Genomic DNA, 18,131 nt, shown 5'->3' with positions numbered 1-18,131 from the left:
GTCAAGGGATTTAACTCACCCAGCAACATCAGCCAGCATAGCTTGCTCACTTCTATTACATACCTTAGACATACCTGAGGAGGGCCTGCTCTCTTCCCACCATTCGTTTTGGGATTGCATCTACTCCGTAGTAAAGGGAAAAATTATCTCATGTGATAGACCAGTATATTTTGGGTTCACACATTAGATAATCTGATTTTAAAATATAACATATATGGACTCCTCTACGTGTCATTTTTCAGTGAATCTTGGCCATACACACACACAAACATGCACCACTAGGAGGAAACAAATTCCAGATCCTTTAACAGAGACATTGCTGACAGCAGGTACTAGAGAAAAGGCATTAACAACACATTCACTTTGATCATGTTGACAGTTCAGTCTCTCTTATCCCATGGAAATTCCGGATACAATTCTTATTAGAGCAACATAGTTAGCAAGGCACCCTTAGGTATGAGCTGCCACGGCCACACAACAACTGGAACAACTGGACACATCAGAAACACGTCTCTACTGATACAAGAACTTTGCCAACAGAAGAGGTCTGAGGGAGAGGGGTAGAACCAAAGCGGGAAAGCAGATGAATTGTCATTTCAAAAAGCAAAAGCACAAGTTTTGTATACTGTATGCCATTAACAGTGGATGAAAAAAGTGCATTTTCAGTGATTCAAAACAATAGACCAAGATCTAATATAACTGTGAACGGCAATAGTAATCTCAGCACTTTTTAAAACTGCCTGTTCAAAAAATATTTTGGCTGCAGTACAGATGAAGTCCTATGTTACGGCATATACACACAGACCAACAGCAATAAACCACACAGAAGTACACACTGCAAATCAAAGAGGGGTGGGAAGGCCAGAAGCAACAAAGGGCTTTGATTTAGTGAATTTAGAGTACCTCTCAGTTTAAAGAGCATGTACACAACTAAATACATCATTCCAAATGAGAATACCATTACTGGGAGTATCAGCAGTATAACGACTAGAGTTGTATATTACAGATCTCAAAGCCAAAGAAATTCTTCGCATAGCAGCACTGTGAGAATTGTGTAAGTTCTTGGGCCTGCCTTCTGGATTGCTGCAGAGCTTTGCAAAAATGCTGTTGAATACATTTTGATGCAAAATCCCTATTTAAAACCCCAATTTTTCAAATAGACAACTGAAGAAATAAATTGGTGTTCTGAATGCTCTGGAAAATTCTATTACACTGATTGCCAATCCTTTCCTACATATAACAGCCAACTCCCTTACAGTGTGTGTAATAGTGGACAATTGTGGAGGACAATTGTGTTGTTGCTGGAAAAAAGGTGTGTTCCTTCATCAACATTTTAAAAATACATAAGTCTGTCACTTACATTGTAAAGACAAAACACCTAATGGAAGTGTACTCTGAGTGTGAGGAATGATACGCAGAGGTTTTGAAGGGAATTTTTTTTCCTCTACTCCTTCTGCCTCCAGCAGAGGGTCTGATTGGTCAGGCCAATTCTCTAGCCTCCAGAAACTCTGTCACATATGCAAGTAAGAGCTAAGTGATTCTTCTCTTCATTCTACCCTGCCACACTCCTCCATAAAAGTCTAGTAAGAATATGGCTCCATGTCCTGGCATGAGAGAGAATGATGTTTTCTGCAATTAAGTACCAGATCTGATTCCTAATGATGTCCCCATTTCAATGGGCAGCTGACTGTGTCCCCAGGGAGTTACTAAGACCCATAAACATGCAATAAAGAAAGACAAATTCAGAGCTGCAAGTAAGAAGAACATATATCTGCATTAAGACTTCAGGCACAGTATGAAGGAGCAAAATTATTAAGACCTGTTTTAGAAACAGGCTTACAAAACTCACTGCTTCCATAGGTGACACTAGGATTAATAGGAAGGTCAGGTTATGCTTAGATCATTTGTGTTTCTTGCACAAGTGTGTGTATATGTGTAGATTTCCTTGTCAGAAACAACACAGGGGAACCTGAAAGCCCAGTGGAGCTTTTCCCCCTACAGCAAATAAGTGAATAAAGCCTTTACTATGGTTCAATAACCACAGTTATAGGAACTAGAAAAATCACCAGTCCACTGGTCCTGTTACAAGTGCAGTTGAAGAGAATATTTAAACAGTGACAGGGGCAGTTTTCTAAAGTTGGGCTTTCCAACTAGCCATCTGCAGACCAAAATCACCAGTTTTGATACTTTTAGGCATCAGAACCAATGTCTGAAATTAGACGGACACAGAAAATTTTGACAAAATGGACTCATCCTTGACCTATTAGTTTATTCCAAAAACCTTCTGTTCATTTAACTTACATACATCAGGGAATGTTGTTGGTATTTGATCCTTTCTCTGTGATTCAACAATGTGGTCTATGTCAAAGGCAACCAAAGAAACTGAAGGAAACTAAAGGAACACCTTCACTGACTAATCAAGGGAAATGCTTTTGTAGTTACATACTTCAAACAAAAGTACATCACAATTTTTCAGAACAAAACTGCTTAACTTCACCACAAAGGTAATTTTAAAAAGTGTTTTTGCAGTCAACAGTGACTGAAGATAAGAACCACATTTTTTTACAATTCTCTCATATTACCCTTTCCTCAGCATTAGGCATTCAAACCTGGTCAGCTATTTAGGCGTTTAAAAGGTCAATTTGCAAAGTATTTTGGTTTGCTAATTTTTGTAGTTAGGTAGAATATTAAGCCATGTTCCAAGTTTACCATGAATCATGTCTAAATTTTCTAGTTCTGAGGAAGCTAATGGAGTGCAATCTCTAAATTAGGGCAAACAGTCATTCCTGATTTTTCAGTTGAGCACACGGATTTTTGTCTCTATCCAAACTGTATGAATTTTCTTCAAGATTTTCTGTCCTTGTATATTTTCCAGCAATAACTTTGCAATAATGTCTGAGTAAATTTTGATGAATTTTTGATTTGCTTGAAGTCTTCATGTATTGTGGGATAGACTTAGAAAGGACCAGAAGTCCAGATAGAGCAAATTTATTCTGAGTGTATTTTATGCCAAGCAGACAGCCACAATGGCATGATAAACTGGGATTTGTGGCTCTAATGCCTGCTCAATCCAGTATCAGGAAGCCTGAACTGTTACCAATACTACCATATAGGCTATTGCTCAGAACACATGGTCTCCTGTTTTCTCTCTCTTCAAAATCAAAGTTGTGCAGAGGAAAGAAGAATAAGGTCCTTAAAGGAAGGAAAAAGGTGTGAATTCTCAACATGACTGGAGTAGAACAACAGATCACTACCAAATTAAGCACATTAAATTTTCCCTATTTTGCCACATATACAATTCACTAGGACAAAAGCCTATACTCTCTCTTAAATCCTTTTTACATTCACATAAGAAGATGTGCACATTAATGGATCCTGGGATGATTTTTGAAATTCCTTTGAACGCATTATGTTTCTCCAGAAGAAGAAGAAAAGTTGCCAGACAAGATCAGGCTGTTGTTGAAGAAGTGCCTCTTTTACTCCTTTTGACCTAGACATGCTGTTTAAAGGTAACATTTATCATCATTACTGCACTGTGTATCCAGCAACAGCCTAACAAAAGGTGCAAAATTTCCAGGATGAAGGACACCGTCTTTCTGAAAGTTCAGAGCCTGGGCAGCATCCATATTTGTTTCACGCTGTGAGAAGGAACAAGCCAGGCTCTGTGCATGTCATTCAGATGGCAAATAATACCAAGTCTCAAGTGATGGCAGCAGCAGAGTTGCAATGCCATGTGTCAGCATTTTGGGCACCATTGTGATCATACCTCGATGCAATATGTCCCTACTAGATGCAGCTTGCCAGAGTGCAAGTAAACTTCATAACTGACTGCCACGAGTCAGTCCAGGAGCAGGGAATTAGCAAGTGGCTCAGGCACTCTAGTCAGGAGAAGAGTAAAAAAGAAGTGTGGCTGCAGCCCTGGGAACAACGGTGCTTGTTCTCCTGCCTTGAGTGAAAGTAAACAAGTCCATTGTTATCTGACTTTGCCAAACCTCAAAGTATAATGCTGGAAGGAAAAATATGTTTTACAGAATTGAGCATATACAACTCTTTTCTTCCCTTCATAAATTGTATGTTACAGTAGCTGAATCTACCAAAGTGTTTACAGTATGCTATATATATAATGGCACATTTAAGCTTTGTAAAGGGTTTGGAACATTTCAGAAATGTCTCTGGTGCTGAAAAAGGCTAATGTATTACAAATCATATAATATTTTAATTCAGAAAAAATATGTTTGGGAATTTTGACCTAGCATTAGGGTTAGGAAACTGAACAAGGATGCCATGAAGCATGACTGACAAATCAGTCAAGCTAGTCTGCTTCAGATACATATTGTGCAAGGCATTATCACTGCGATCAGTCACAAAAAAATGCATATTTAGTTTTTTTACATTAAATACTACACCTGTGAACCTATGTAAAAGATATACAAAATATAAATGTCATCAGGACTGTATATTTCAAACTTTTTAAAATAAACACGGAGTATATATATATATGTAGGCGTATAGGTTGTAATTTCAATGTCAACACTAGCACAGTTTGTCTCTTCTAAATACAGGCCTGCATACTTCCTAGTCCAACACATGCACCTACAAACACATGAACATGCATACAGCTTTATGTTCTGCTGTTTGCAGAAGAGTCAGAATATACAGCACTATACATTGTTTCAACTCAGAATTGATTGGCAAATTAAGAAAGATGCCATTCAAAAGAAATTCCTTGTGAACTATTAAAAAAAAAAAAAAAAAAAAAAAAAGGACCCAGAGAAAACCAGGGGTATCGCTATTTCATTTCAATAAAAACACTGAAGACCATGGTGATGATGACCTAAGATTCAGAACGCTTTGTCCAGCATGTGGTGGGGGTCACTCTTGGACAAAACACAACAGTGTGGAACTGGTTGCTACGACACATACCAAACACAGTTATAGTGAGGCATAGAGCTTTCACAACACCATCCAACCCAGCTCTGGGTTCAGACTACTGAGGTCTCTGACCGAAAGGAGACAGAGTTGTACACTGTTCTTCTCACAGCAGGTGGTGCTGACGGGGACCTGGATGCCCATCTGGAAGGTAGGCGTCGATTTGCTGGCCGAGCAGGACGGGAGAAGCCCTTCTCACTTGAACATTTAGCTGGCACACATATCTAGAACACAAAGGCAAGTCCTTGCTTTAACAAGTTACAGCTTTTGTGGAATGCAGCGGGAATGCAGGAAGACATTTGTGGTGACCTCAGAACAGGTGGTTGGAAGCTATTAAAAGGAGCACAGCAATGCACAGAATGCAAAAGAACTGCTATTTCTATGTACAGGGATTCTCACATCAGTTGTGGTTTAAAATATATGAAGACAAGTGGCAGACACAAGGAAAGGTATAAAATGATAGTGCAAGACAAAATTGACATTTCCTCTTATCTTTTAGCTTCTGGAAGTTTTTTTGTCAATGAATGCTGTAAAATATTCCAAGTGTAGAACTCAGAATGCCATCTGATATTACTGGAGTAGGATCTACATACTTCTTAGGTACTTTTTGATAGATCCTATTTCAGGAAACTTTGTTTCCCTTAGTTCAGTGTGAAGCTGTTTAACTTGGTAAGTAATTCAGAATGGTTATGTGTTAATACAGTATCCTGTCTACCAGCAGAGCCATAGATGCAGAGGAAACTCAACAGATTTTGATCATAGCTACATTGATGTAAATTGGAAATAATGAAAATAAACCCAGTGCCTCAAGCCACATGTGGCTCTTTACATAACCTTTAATTCTGGTGGACCTAAAATGGTAACTCCTGGTCAGGCAGTATTCTACACTTAGTTTCTGCAGATTGAAATGACAATATAAAACTTGAGCCTGTGGAAAAAGTCATTATTCTTTTCCTCTACATTAATTGATGAAAATTTGTTTGCCTATCAGAAGTTTATTGGATGAAAAAGAAATAAGAAGCTTTATGGTCTTTTTCTCTCTGTGCTGAAGCAAAGACATGCCTGTTAAGCAAGACATTGCATCACAGCAAGGCTGTCAGAAAGAATGCAGAAGAAAATCTGCACAGTCAGATTCTCAGCTGCTTAAATCCATATAGCTCCACTGAAATCTGTGAATTTGTAACAGTTTAAGGCATACCAGCTGACAGCCTGAACCCATTTAAGTTCTCCATTTCAAGACACACCTGCCTTATCTTTTTTAAGATTCCAAGAGGTATATCTCTTTGTGCTCTTTGTGGACTTTCACAGAACCTGCAACTTACAGAGTCTTTTCCAAACCATCTGTCTTTTCATTAAGAAAGAATCTCGGCAAAGGCAGTATTTCTAAACTTCTGAAAATAAACTTCAGCCAAATATAAATTAATTAGTCATGCCATGCTCTTCTGTTTCTGTGAGCCTATGCTTGAATATATAGGAGAAGCTGGAACAGAGACATGAGTTAGAGAAGGTTACTTTATTACTGGAATCTTTATGGAGTCACAACACCCCTTGTCATAGGCAGTTCCAAGGGAATCCTGAACCAAGCAGCACCCTGGATACTGAGGAATGTTATCTAAGACCTCTAGGGTTTGAGGCATGGCCAAGTCTGCTTAAGCCCTATGGGAAGTCTTATGACGTAACACATCAGCTAAAAGAAGGAGAGAGGGTGTTAAAACCTGGTTGAAGTTCTCACTAGTTCAATCTTAGCATAGCTGCACTGCAGTAAAAACCTAGCTTTACAGAACACCAGCAGGGATAAGAATCTGGCACATGTCCTCACTGCTCATTCTTACTTACATGCTCCTGCCCTCCCGCAACTCTATAATCTGCAGAGGAAATGCTCCTGATTCATCCAGATCCTGGCATAAAGTATCTATTTTTACATAATTATTTACAATATAATGTTAGTCTGCCCCATTTTGGAGTCTAAGGCTTGTTATGAAATGGAATTGTTTTTTTTTTTTTTTGTCATTCCTATGAACCTTACCTCTGGTAACTTCTGTCTCTCTTTTCCTTGCTTGAGTTGCTGCCCAATATGCCTGGCTGAATTCCTTGGAAAGTCTTGCTTTTCTTGCTCAATCTGGAGCATTTCTAAATACTGACTCAGTGTCTCACAACCCCCATTGGTGAACTCAAAATTTGCCTGTGTCCGCTTATCTTTGCAGCCTTTTGCATTACACGGAGAAGTCACTGTGGATTTTTCATAGGTTTTCAAAAGCTTTTCAACAACACCATAGTTGGACCTTGAGTCAGCGGAACGCGGGCGACCGGATAAATTACTTGGTCTCCAGTCATGCTCGTGGAGCATGTGCCTATAACCACTAGTATTTGGAACTCCATTCATGTGTTTTTGTTGCCCTCCTGTCCTGACAGCTTTGCTGGGGTTGTTAGTTTCTTGCTCCTTTGCTGCAGAGAGCTTGGAATTTGAAACATGTGACGTATTTACAGTTTCTGCCCCACTAGTAGGAGAGTCACACAGTGGACCACAGGGTTTGGGATCTTCTGACACTGTTTGAGGCACCTGATTTTCCTGCAGAGCATTGTTACATTTATCTGTGTGAAATACAGTCCGATTAAACTCATCAATCTTTGCTGCTAGCATTTCATTTCTTTGGGTCTTTCCCGAAGAATACCTGGTGTCTTCCAAAAGATCATTGTGCAAGGCAGCAGGAGCATAGAAGTCATTACTGTACAAAGGGCTGCAGTGAGACTTGGTGTTTTGTTTCTGATGCATCTTGTTGCTTTGGGCCATATTTCCATCTGAACAACTCTTTTGGGCTGACAGTGGGCAAGGATCATTTTTATTGTCTTTTCCAAGCTTGCCCATATCATATGCCCATGTGTTGTGGCAGAAACTTGTTGGAACATTGCACTCATTTTTGGTTACAGGTATTGCAGCAGTTACCATCACAGGGACTTTCACAGCCTGCCCTTCATTTGCACAGGCTACTGCAGATTTTTTTTTGTTTACAGGTGAAGGATTCCTCAGTTTTCCCCCATTCCAACAATCCTGAGCCTTGCAATTGCTTTTGATGCCTGGATCTCTTACGGGTGCTTCTGAAAGCTGTACAACTGCAGAAAGCGAGTTTGTTAGGTGTCGAGAAGTGCTCCGTGGAGGAACTGGAGGAGCTTCTTTCTTTTGCCAAGGTCTGAAATCTGTTCCTATGTCACCAGTAAGACTACCATAAGAAATGTCCTTCAAAGCCTTGGTGGAGCTCATCAGATTCTTCCTATTATTATGTTCCTCTGTTTCAAAAGCAACTGAGGTCTGTGATTCATTGCTGGACACATGGTTCATCTCAGGCAGGATAACTGTGTTTTGGGTTTCCTCAAATTCCCCCAGGAAAGGAAGTGACTTCATTCTGGAAATAACAGAAGAGGTGTTTAAGGAATGAGCAATAAGGAACATTCCAGAGGACCTCAGCATGGATTAATTCTCCCCAGGAGCAGGTGTTTTAACACTGGCTACTTAAAAAGGTTTGGGGGCAGTTTTGCTGCAGCTGATATACCCAGCATAATCGAAACACATGCAAAAAATTTGAGGAAAGATCAACAAATGGAATTTGTATCCCTTTCCTTTGCCACTAAAATTCCTCTTCTGAGTTTTTTAGATGACTGTTTTCTTATCTATGCTACAGTAAATACAGTAAGATCTTGTTCTAATGACTCACAGGAGTCTACCTGACTATGAACTGAATGAAAAAAGCTGTAGGACACAATATATCCCTTGTTTAGATTTCATAACCTTACTCATGAGATCTGTCTTTTGATATCTGATCAAAAAGCACCTTTAGAAGCTATGCATCAGCTACGAATCCATCCATCTGCTCTAAAGATGCAAACAGTAGCTCAGCTAAAATAATGAATTAGGGACAGACTTTTAACCAATCGCATGATGGAGTCTGAGAAATCCCTCTGATCTTTGGGAGCATCTGAGAAGGTTCAGTTTTACCTGAGAATTTCTGCACAACTCAAGTCTGGTGTTTAGCTTGCTAGAGAAGACAATGAACTCTGAATTTTTAACAGATGATGGAATGTTCGTACTTTTCAGGGTCTGACTTGCCATCTTTCCATTAGTACAAATGTATGATGGTTCTATCCCTTCTCTTGCTTTCTTTCTACTTTTGGATCGTCAGTTCCTGACATATCCTCCATGCTTAAGGCTAGATTTGGGCTTGACAAACCCATACAGTGTTGTATAAAACTACATGGAAATGGGGCCAGAGCAGACAGAAATATCTGTTCACTTTCCCAGTCCTCTGTACAGCCATTAGAAACAAATATAATTTCATCTCATATAAATACTAATCTGAATTTGTACATTTTGTATATAAAATCCATTTTGCTAGTAAAACATGCCTTTGTATCATATTTCAGCATATTTCATTTGAATGTTTTATGCTGAGCACTGAAACACTAGGAGAGTAGGAACTGCCCAACTACTAATAAATCCAACAGCAAACCTGCCTTCAAAGCAAAAAACATAAGGAGTATTATTCGTTTCCTTCCTCTAATACAAGAAATCCAAAGATGTTTTTACCTTCTGTGATTGGACTTCTTTCGAATTTCCTCTTGATAGCTGCATAATTCTTCACTGACTCTAGCAAGTTCTTGAAGAGCCTTTGTAAATATAAAAACAGTCCTTTAATATATACATTTAAAATTGTATCTCCAGAATTAATTTGAAACTTATGGTCATTTGCATTTAAGATTCACAGCAGAGGGAAGTAGTATGAGAAAAGATACAAAAATGCCCCCACTGTATGAACAGAGGTAAGGACCATGCTGTTTACACATTTAAACAGTGAGAAGACACTCACTGATAGCAAATGTAGGAACAAGTAGAGACAGTGACTTGTGAAAAGCTAAAATCAGGGAGATCAGTTCTTTAGTTTAACCTGGCAGGCCAAAGTCCTCAGTGTTTTCCTCTCCCTTGTAACTGAAACATGCTCATACTTTACTTACTACATTGAGATCACCAAAATAATTCTTGGTATTTTGCTCTGAAGTTTTAATGGTGAGGCTGTCTTCAGGTTCTTTATGGTTCTCAAAGGCCAGATTGTCCACTAACAGAGTATTGTTTCTGCTCTTGTCTCTGGGTTCCTTCCATTCGTGTCCTGTTACACCAAGCAGACTCCCTTTCTCCATTCTGTCGTTTGCCACCCTGTGTGGATGGTTCAGCTCCACTGTGTCACTCTCTTGTGAAGTAGGGGAATGCATGGACAGCTGCAGCATCTTGCTCTGAATGGCCTTGCTATCATGGATGGTCATATTGCTCTCCCTTCTAAGTTTTACCTCCTGGTAAAGCTGAAAAGACAACAGAACCTTCTATTAAATCATGATATTGTAACAAACTTTATGGCAAAGCCCCCATATTTATCTTCTGTTTTGAATGATGCTTCTCTCAGTGGCACTGATTAGAAAGATTCTACACGTGTTAATAGGAAAGTGCTGAGTCACCTAGTGTGATAATTCAAACACCATGATTGCCACAGGATAAGGCTGTTACCATTCTCAAACTCTCTGCCATAATTTTAACGTATGGCTTCCACTCATGGTTGGGACTGGAAGAGATCTCATGAGATAACTGGGCCTGCCTTGAGCTGCAAGCTGCATGGTTGTTTTTCCAAGTAATATCAGCACACTGTGTGGTGGACACAATTGTGATCTGATGGATAGGGAATGTGGGGGAATGTGACAGAGTGAGAGTGTTCTGGCTAGGTTACAGCCTATTAAAGCATATTATGCGAAGGAGAGGAAGCGCATTCTCATCAAACACAGTGCCATCTGCACTAGAGCAGACTCTCAGTTCTCAGACAAGTGGAATTCTTCCCTGTGACTGGAGTGATAAATCAGTACTGCAGAATTGTATTATTTGGCAACGTGCTTTCACCCTCTTCTTTCACGCTATCTGCTGAGATCCAGTGGCTTCATTAGTAAATGAAAAGGTGTTAATTCTAGTCACACAGCACACTCAAACTAGGAACCGTGGTAAACTATAAATTAGAAAAAAATGGCAACATCATAAAAGTCTCTTCTGCTTACAGCATAGTTTCCAGTGCCAAGAATCCCACAGCTCTTTATAAACATTCATTCTTAACTTGCTCTCATGAAGAAAGCCCACAGGCACCTCTGAACAGCCATCTGCCTGCCCTCTCACAGTGCACAAGGCCATCACAACAGCTTTTGGAAGGACAGTGGAAAAGAATAACAACATGCAGAACATGTGGCCATTTCATGGGTAGTGCTGTGAATTAGAAGTATTCTCACGTTCAGAGACTTAACACTTGACCTCATCCTGGGTTTTCAGATTTCACTCCCAAAGCCCAGCTGTTCATGGAAACTGAGGGCTGAACTTTGCCATTTCCAAGAAATAAGAGCCTCATATGGATTCAGCATAGCAGTAAGAAGGAAGGATGCTACCCCATAATAAAATCTCCTAAACCCCACAAGTCTTCTTGGAAGAATAAAGTTAGGTTTGGTGGGCTAGAGAAAACTGCCAAATTAAAATACACGCTGATAAGTGAGCACAAGTATTATTGAGGATATCCTTCTACAGAAAATGGCATTTGAAAGGTATCTATCTCTCCTTTTCTCCAACCATGTGGCTTGTGAAGAAGAAATGTCAGGCATCTGAAATCAACAGCAGCTACAGTCAGCTTAAAATGGGGCCCTTAGGATTCCAACAACCTTGGGTTATAATCTGTAGTTTTGTTTGGCCCTGCAGTAGCCAGCAAATTGCTTCATTCTCTTCCTCTCAGCCCTATTCCATCCTTTATCCCTTTTTCTGTCTCTGTCATGCTTTCCTAATTTCTGTGCTAATAAAGAATATGATGAAAACAGTCCTTGCTGACATTGTCAGGTCTAGTAATAGCCAGAATAACTTTTTCATTACTGTCATTCCAAATCAGCTCTTATAACTAAGAAAATGAAATTCAACTACATATGCAGATCACGTTACCAACTTTTGAAGCATTCTCAGCTTGGCAGTGAAAGTAGGGAAGGCTGCACAGAAAAGTCCCAATACAAAAGACAAAATGCGGCTACGACCATCATACCAAAGTCTGCAAGAGTTGTGGGTAAAATATAAGAGCTGACATCACGTAGTTCTGCAGCAGGCTGGTTTAATGGGCAGTGTATGGCTGCAATTCCTTTGGCTCTGACCATTTTCCTTCTCAGTTTCATGTGAGCAATCTCTGCCATGCATTCCTGTGTTGCTCAGCCACAGGACAGTGCTGGCAGCCAGCAAGCAAAACTACTCCATGTGTATATTAGATGAAAAGTGTGGAAAGCTCACTAATGAAAAAACTTGCCTCTCTAGGCTGCCAAGCAGACTCAGTTAATGCATTAGAGAGTGTCAGAGGGTTTGGCTGCAGGGACAATTTGGGGATAAAAGAATAATAAATAATTGCTGTGACTATTTCTGGAAGGAGATGCATTGCAAATAGCAGGGAGTGTTTGCTAGTATGTGTAAATACCAGTGGTTTCAGAACTTTCATGCCATTTGCTGTACCTGTTTTCTCTCCCAAGAGTCAGCCATAAAAGGAACAGGTTTGAGCCAGAATAATTCTGCATCATGCAGTATTTCATATATACATATATATATACTATTTTTAATATTGACATTTGCCCCAGCAGACCTGTGCCATCTAAAGCCTTTTTGCTACATAACTATGATACCTAAATTTTGTGTTACTAAATATGCATTTTCCTAAACCCCATATTGTTCAGTATTGTTCAGTATTTACTTGAAAAAAGCATGTGTAATATAGGCAGTATGGCTCATGCCCAGTCAAATTGTCAGCAGTATTTACAGTCAGTAATCTCACAGCTCACAAAGCCACATTTCACCTCCTACCTTGTATTCATGACTATTAAATGAGCAACTGCAAATACTGCTAATCCCAGGATTTTCATTCTACCAGCTGTTAGAAACTTCCAGTGACACATATGAAATAGGATAAAATACAGAAAAAAAATTGAAATGACTCCATGTCACTTCACCCCACGTGAAAATGGTAGTGCTCAGATTTTTCTTTAAAAGTACCTCTTCTATTTTCTTCTGCATGAGCTTCCATTGACATTCCCATTCTTTCCTTTCATTGTCAAATCTCTCCAGCAATTCCATTTTTTCTTTATTCCAGTTCCTCTCGGTATTCTCCAGTTGTTCACGCAGGTCCATGGCTAAAGTCTGTGCAACAGCAAAGGCAGCTCTGCCCTTTTTCCTTCTTCCCTGAATGTTTCCTGGAAGTTTATGAGAATAGGTCTTATGTTTTATTCCAGCTTCCAGAGAACAAAGACAACCAAGAAAATTCCCAAAATTAATAACTGAAATGAGCTTGCTGGAGACAGTATTATACTTGCCTGGAGTGTTTGATATTTGCCTGGAGTGTGACTCAAATATGGATGAACTAAGCATTATAGGACATAAACCCAAATGCATAGATGCCCAGTCTGGAATGGGGAGGTGGAACACATTCAGCATCACAGAATTCAGTAACATCTGCCACAGCAGGCTCTGTGGCATCTTTGCATCTTTGCCATTACCCTTCACTATAAATGTGTTTCCAGTGAATTTGAGTCTGTATAATATTGAATGGCACTTCAGGACCTTGGGATCCTGCAATATCTGCCCTTGAGGGTGAAAGCTATTTTTATATTTGTTCAAAAGACAACTGCCAATGTAAAAGTATCATGTTTGCTCACTCACTCCTTGCACGCATGCAAGGAGCACAACAAGGACTGGTACAGTCTTTTGGCAATTGAAGACTGCAAATTTGATATATGCAGGGAAATCTCACGGCTACATGAATGCTTTGGAATTCATGAAGGAAGACAGGACAGGAAATCTAATAACAGGTACAAACACATATACAATAGAAATCACTTATATAGGAGGCACAGAAGATCAACAAAAAGGGTTCAAGAATTTTGGATTTACAAATCTAAATATATAAATGTTAGTTTCAGGACCAGCACAGGGAAAACTAGAAAATATTCTCCAATAGCACTAATTCCAATCTAGTTTATTCACTTATGATGGCTCCTGTGATACAGTGCCTGGTACACAGGTGTTGATACTTGAGTTTGTTAACTTCAGCTCTCAAAGCCAGTTGTGGTGTTACCTAGGTGATCATGGAATCTAATTCTAGCAATAAAATATCTCTGCATTGCTTTCTTCTCCTGCTAGAAATCAAATAGGTAGGTAATTGAATTATTAGAGAGTTAACTAGGAGTAAGCCCAGTTTATCTTCCTGCATTTTGTTAATTTCCCTGACTGATGACCAGTGACTGTCAGCTCACAGGAACTGCTGATTTTACTGCCCACATTTCCTATAATATAGTAAAAATTCATTCCTGAGCAAATTTCTTCACCATCCCGTATGTCACTGGCAAGTCTTGTTGATTTAGCTGTGGCTACCACTTAATCACCATTTGCCCATGTCTGCTTTATTTCAGCTGACTAGGAAGACCATGCCAAAATTGGAGCCAGCTTCTTTAATGTACAAGTAAGCAGAAGAGCTCAGATGAAACCCAACAGGTTACTTAGGTCTTTGAGTCACAGGAATACCCTCTACAGGATCTCCCAGGCCATCACGGGCCCAGCCCTAACTCAGGGCTTGTAGAACAGTTTACCCCAAGCCCCCACCTTGGAGCCCTGAAATGACAATCTATCCCTCAACTACCTACAAACAGATGTCAAACCCTTCTTCTTTACCCTGCCTAAAAACATACAGAGCAACTTCATAAAACCATAAAACTTGAAACTAAGAGCTGCTGAAAGACAGCACAGAATTCTCATCAAAAAAGAAGCCAAGTACTTGTTTGCTCATGGCCTCTTAGGGAATGCAGCCAGGCTACAGAGACTGCACCTCCCCAGGCCAGTGTTTCAGCTTTGTGCCAGACTCCAGCAAGTGTTGACCAAAAACAACTTACAAAAAAATTCAATTACACTTAAGATCTACTGCAATCTTGGCATCTATTGCTAATGAACTTTAAGAATATTGCAGTACTTTCTCACTTTGTTAATTCAAAGGTCGCAAGTTTTAGCACTGTCATTTGATTTTTTCTTTTGGTTACATTTATGTCTTTATAACCTTTCAGGACACCTCTGAGAAATAAACAAAATTCAACTCTCTGCTCCACTATAATCCTTATACAAATACACGTCAGAAAAAAAAAATTAAAACCTCCATGTGTAAATGCTGTACAGTCATGAAAAAGACAGGCAGACATAATCTGTCAACAACTTGCACAAATGGTGATTTTGCTAGTGCACTATTAGTAATAATGGCCATGCTTTAGTCAGCCACATATTACTAGAAAGGTCAATACTGTATGGCATATTTGTTTTTGCACACATAAGAATAGATATAGTATGTACTCCTTTCAAGCATGAATGTAGCATTGAAAAGGCCTCTGGTGTTTCCTTAATGCTGGAAACTACTACTGCCATGTTGGCATTCATCTTAACAATTTTCAAATTGTTTCATATGGAACTCTGATTATAAAAAAAGACTGGAGACAGGCAGAAGGAAATCAAGTCTTGAAAGAGGATAGTTACAGAAGTTACAGATGGTCACTTGTAGCTCTAAGATCCACAAAAGGCTTATATTGTTTCTTAGGCTTCTCTGATTTCCTCTTGACAGAAATTCTGAGAAGAAATCTCATGTTTATTGATGTTAGCAGCTGGATGACTATACAGCTTTGCTGATATTTTACAGTGGAACAGTTCCTCACAGACTTTGACTCTTATTTCTACTTCTCTTTTTCCCCACTTTCTTTTTTTCTTGATGTTTCCTTTGGGATTTTTTTAGGGGTTATTTTGGTGGAGTACAATGTGCAGTCCCGGTAATACACCCTCTGTGTGTATAGAGAGATTTCCCCACGGGTATTTCACATGGCAAAAGCAACCCAAGGCATTTAAAATGCCACATTATCATTTGCTCTGTGGATCAGAACAGTATCTGTGCTCTTGCAGTATTGGCAATTTCTGCATGTCCTAGACAAGGTCAGAAGCTTATTACAGCAATCAAATTAAGCAAATAATCAATTTTGTCTGCATCAGCTGCATTTTCCCTAAACTTTTGCTTTAGCCCTCCCTCCTTTCAAGCAAAAAAATGTTTTAAGCAACTATTTAATGTTAGTCATGATTCTCCCATCCTACCCTTTCTAGCCAGATATTAAAAATGCAAGATAGTTTGCAAACAACCTCTAGCAACTTCTGAAAATAATCTACTTGACATCAGCTGAGATGTTATTTTTCAACAGAGTTTAATCAGATTGGATGTGCATAATCAGATACACAAATCTTCCCTTGTTTTTACATAAAAAAATGCAATCAAATTATATTTCCAAATAAGTGCTGTATTTTGGATGACTAAGAAAATTGTAAACATATGTATTTTTTCAATTATATATGTGTGCCATGTGTCATGATAACATGCACTTTATATACTAAAAGAAAGTTCAGGTAAGTGAGAGAAGGGAAAGAAAATAAGGGGAAATGAGAGAGGGAAAGAAAAAAAGAAGGGAAAATAAAGAAAAAAGAAAAAGAAAAAGAAAAAGAAAAAGAAAAAGAAAAAGAAAAAGAAAAAGAAAAAGAAAAAGAAAAAGAAAAAGAAAAAGAAAAAGAAAAAGAAAAAAGAAAAAAGAAAAAGAGGATTTAAGTGCACACAATGCTATCTGTCATCCCTGTTCTGTTAATATATCTCTGCCTGCATTGAAAAAACTAACTGAACTTTAAGAATAAAGACCATATATTACATCTATGAACTTCACATTACATATAAATAACATTAAGAAGGATGTTTAAATAACTGTTTCCCACATCAGAAATTTGCCTTCTTTTATAATCTCAACTGTTCAAAACCACTGATTTAAAATAAGCTGCAACCATACCTTTCATGGAATAAGAAATCCTTTAGAAGTTTTTCAGTCCATTTCCAGGCAGCAGAGAAAGCAATGGAGTGCACAGCTAGCAGGGATCCTGTTCCGTGAATCTTGATCTTTAAAAGAAGTAAGAAAACTAAGCAAGATACAACCTTTCAACTGGGGCAGCATTTGCAACTCTCTTTGAATAAACCCTCAACTTTTGCAAACTGGAAAACAGTTCCGTTGAGCATCATCCCCGCAGCTGGCTTCCACGTGACGTCAGTGCACGGAGGATGGTTTTAAAGCCATCTCTTCCAACCCCCAGCTTTGTAACTTTATATCTCCTCATATTTTGTGTAAACAACTCCAAGTCCAGGACATTTTTAGGTTTTATAGTGCAGTCCGGTCTTTAAAGCTTGCCAAAGTAGCTAGTGTTAATATCAAAGCTATGACAATAGGCAATTTTACGTTTCTTTAATTGTCCATGCTGTAAAGGAAGATTTTTGCTATCTTACAGACCCAGTTTTCAGGGTTATATTTTTTGTGTGATCATTTTGAGCTTTGAAACTTGATCCTCCTTAACTGCTTTGTAAAAGGAGTTTTGTTTAAAGCAGTGGTTTTGTTGGTTAACAGCTATCTTAAAGAGCTAAAAGCAAACCACTCCTCCCTAAAATCTTTTTCTGTATTCCAAGTATGCTCTCACTTATGAAATGCAGAATTATTGGGCACTGTGTAATCCTACTGTCTTGCATTCTGGAAATGGCAGTAACGGTTTCTTTGGGATATACCCAAATATTCCTGATACATTAGAATGTTTCTGGATCAGATTCTACAGTCTGTTAATTCACTTTGTATCTCAGCAAAGCAATTGAAATTGGATGAAGAATCTCTGTTGAACAGGGAAACTCATCTCTGGCACAAGGCTGGTAAAGAAAGTCCAAAAACACCTTAGGCTGGATATAAATCCCTGGGAGTGTCCACAGCAAGTGTTGGCATGGGGTGAGGGAAGGGAGTGTGACAAAAGCAATTCAGCAAGCGAAAAGTCCACACGAGACCCTGAAGCCAGAACAGCAAAATTCAGCTGCTCCCCCTGCTGAGCCGCAGGCAGGAGCAGCCCAAGTCACTCCTCTGGTCTCTGAGCACCACAGTAACTCTCCTGCTGCACCCTGGGTTAAACTGCTTTCATTTTTCAGCATCCTGAGAAGGACCCCCAGGGGAAAGCTTCACACGCACACCCAGCTGGGTACTTGTGCTGGGGCGTGTCTGCAGACAGCAACTCAGACAGGCAG

General features: G+C 39.2%; 1 protein-coding gene and 1 long non-coding RNA gene across 2 annotated transcripts in view; one reads left to right on the top strand and one right to left on the bottom strand.

Annotated features, from left to right (window-relative positions):
* Positions 1-18,131, top strand: part of LOC310907266 — a 371,251-nt gene that overhangs the window by 47,920 nt on the left and 305,200 nt on the right. The window lies entirely within an intron of this gene.
* On the bottom strand, positions 1,850-17,095 carry KIAA0408. Its single transcript, XM_083857477.1, has 6 exons — positions 16,870-17,095; positions 13,016-13,212; positions 9,934-10,275; positions 9,509-9,588; positions 6,956-8,330; positions 1,850-5,153 (listed from the first exon to the last, which is right to left on the bottom strand). Exons 1-6 carry the CDS (start codon positions 16,874-16,876, stop codon positions 4,983-4,985), a joined length of 2,172 nt encoding a protein of 723 aa, XP_083713603.1. The 5' UTR covers positions 16,877-17,095; the 3' UTR covers positions 1,850-4,982.

This window comes from Zosterops lateralis (genome assembly GCF_965231275.1).
Source record: "Zosterops lateralis genome assembly, chromosome: 3".
In the NCBI taxonomy this organism is placed as follows: Eukaryota; Metazoa; Chordata; class Aves; order Passeriformes; family Zosteropidae; genus Zosterops; species Zosterops lateralis.
Note: the sequence above shows the minus strand (reverse complement) of the source record. Positions and strands in the feature narration are given on the sequence as shown.

Coding starts and splice junctions, on each gene's coding strand:
- KIAA0408 (XM_083857477.1), bottom strand. Junction 9,589..9,933: donor ATTTTGGTGATCTCAATGTA/GTAAGTAAAGTA, acceptor ATATTTACAAAG/GCTCTTCAAGAACTTGCTAG. Junction 5,154..6,955: donor AGAGACAGAAGTTACCAGAG/GTAAGGTTCATA, acceptor TTTGTGTTCTAG/ATATGTGTGCCAGCTAAATG.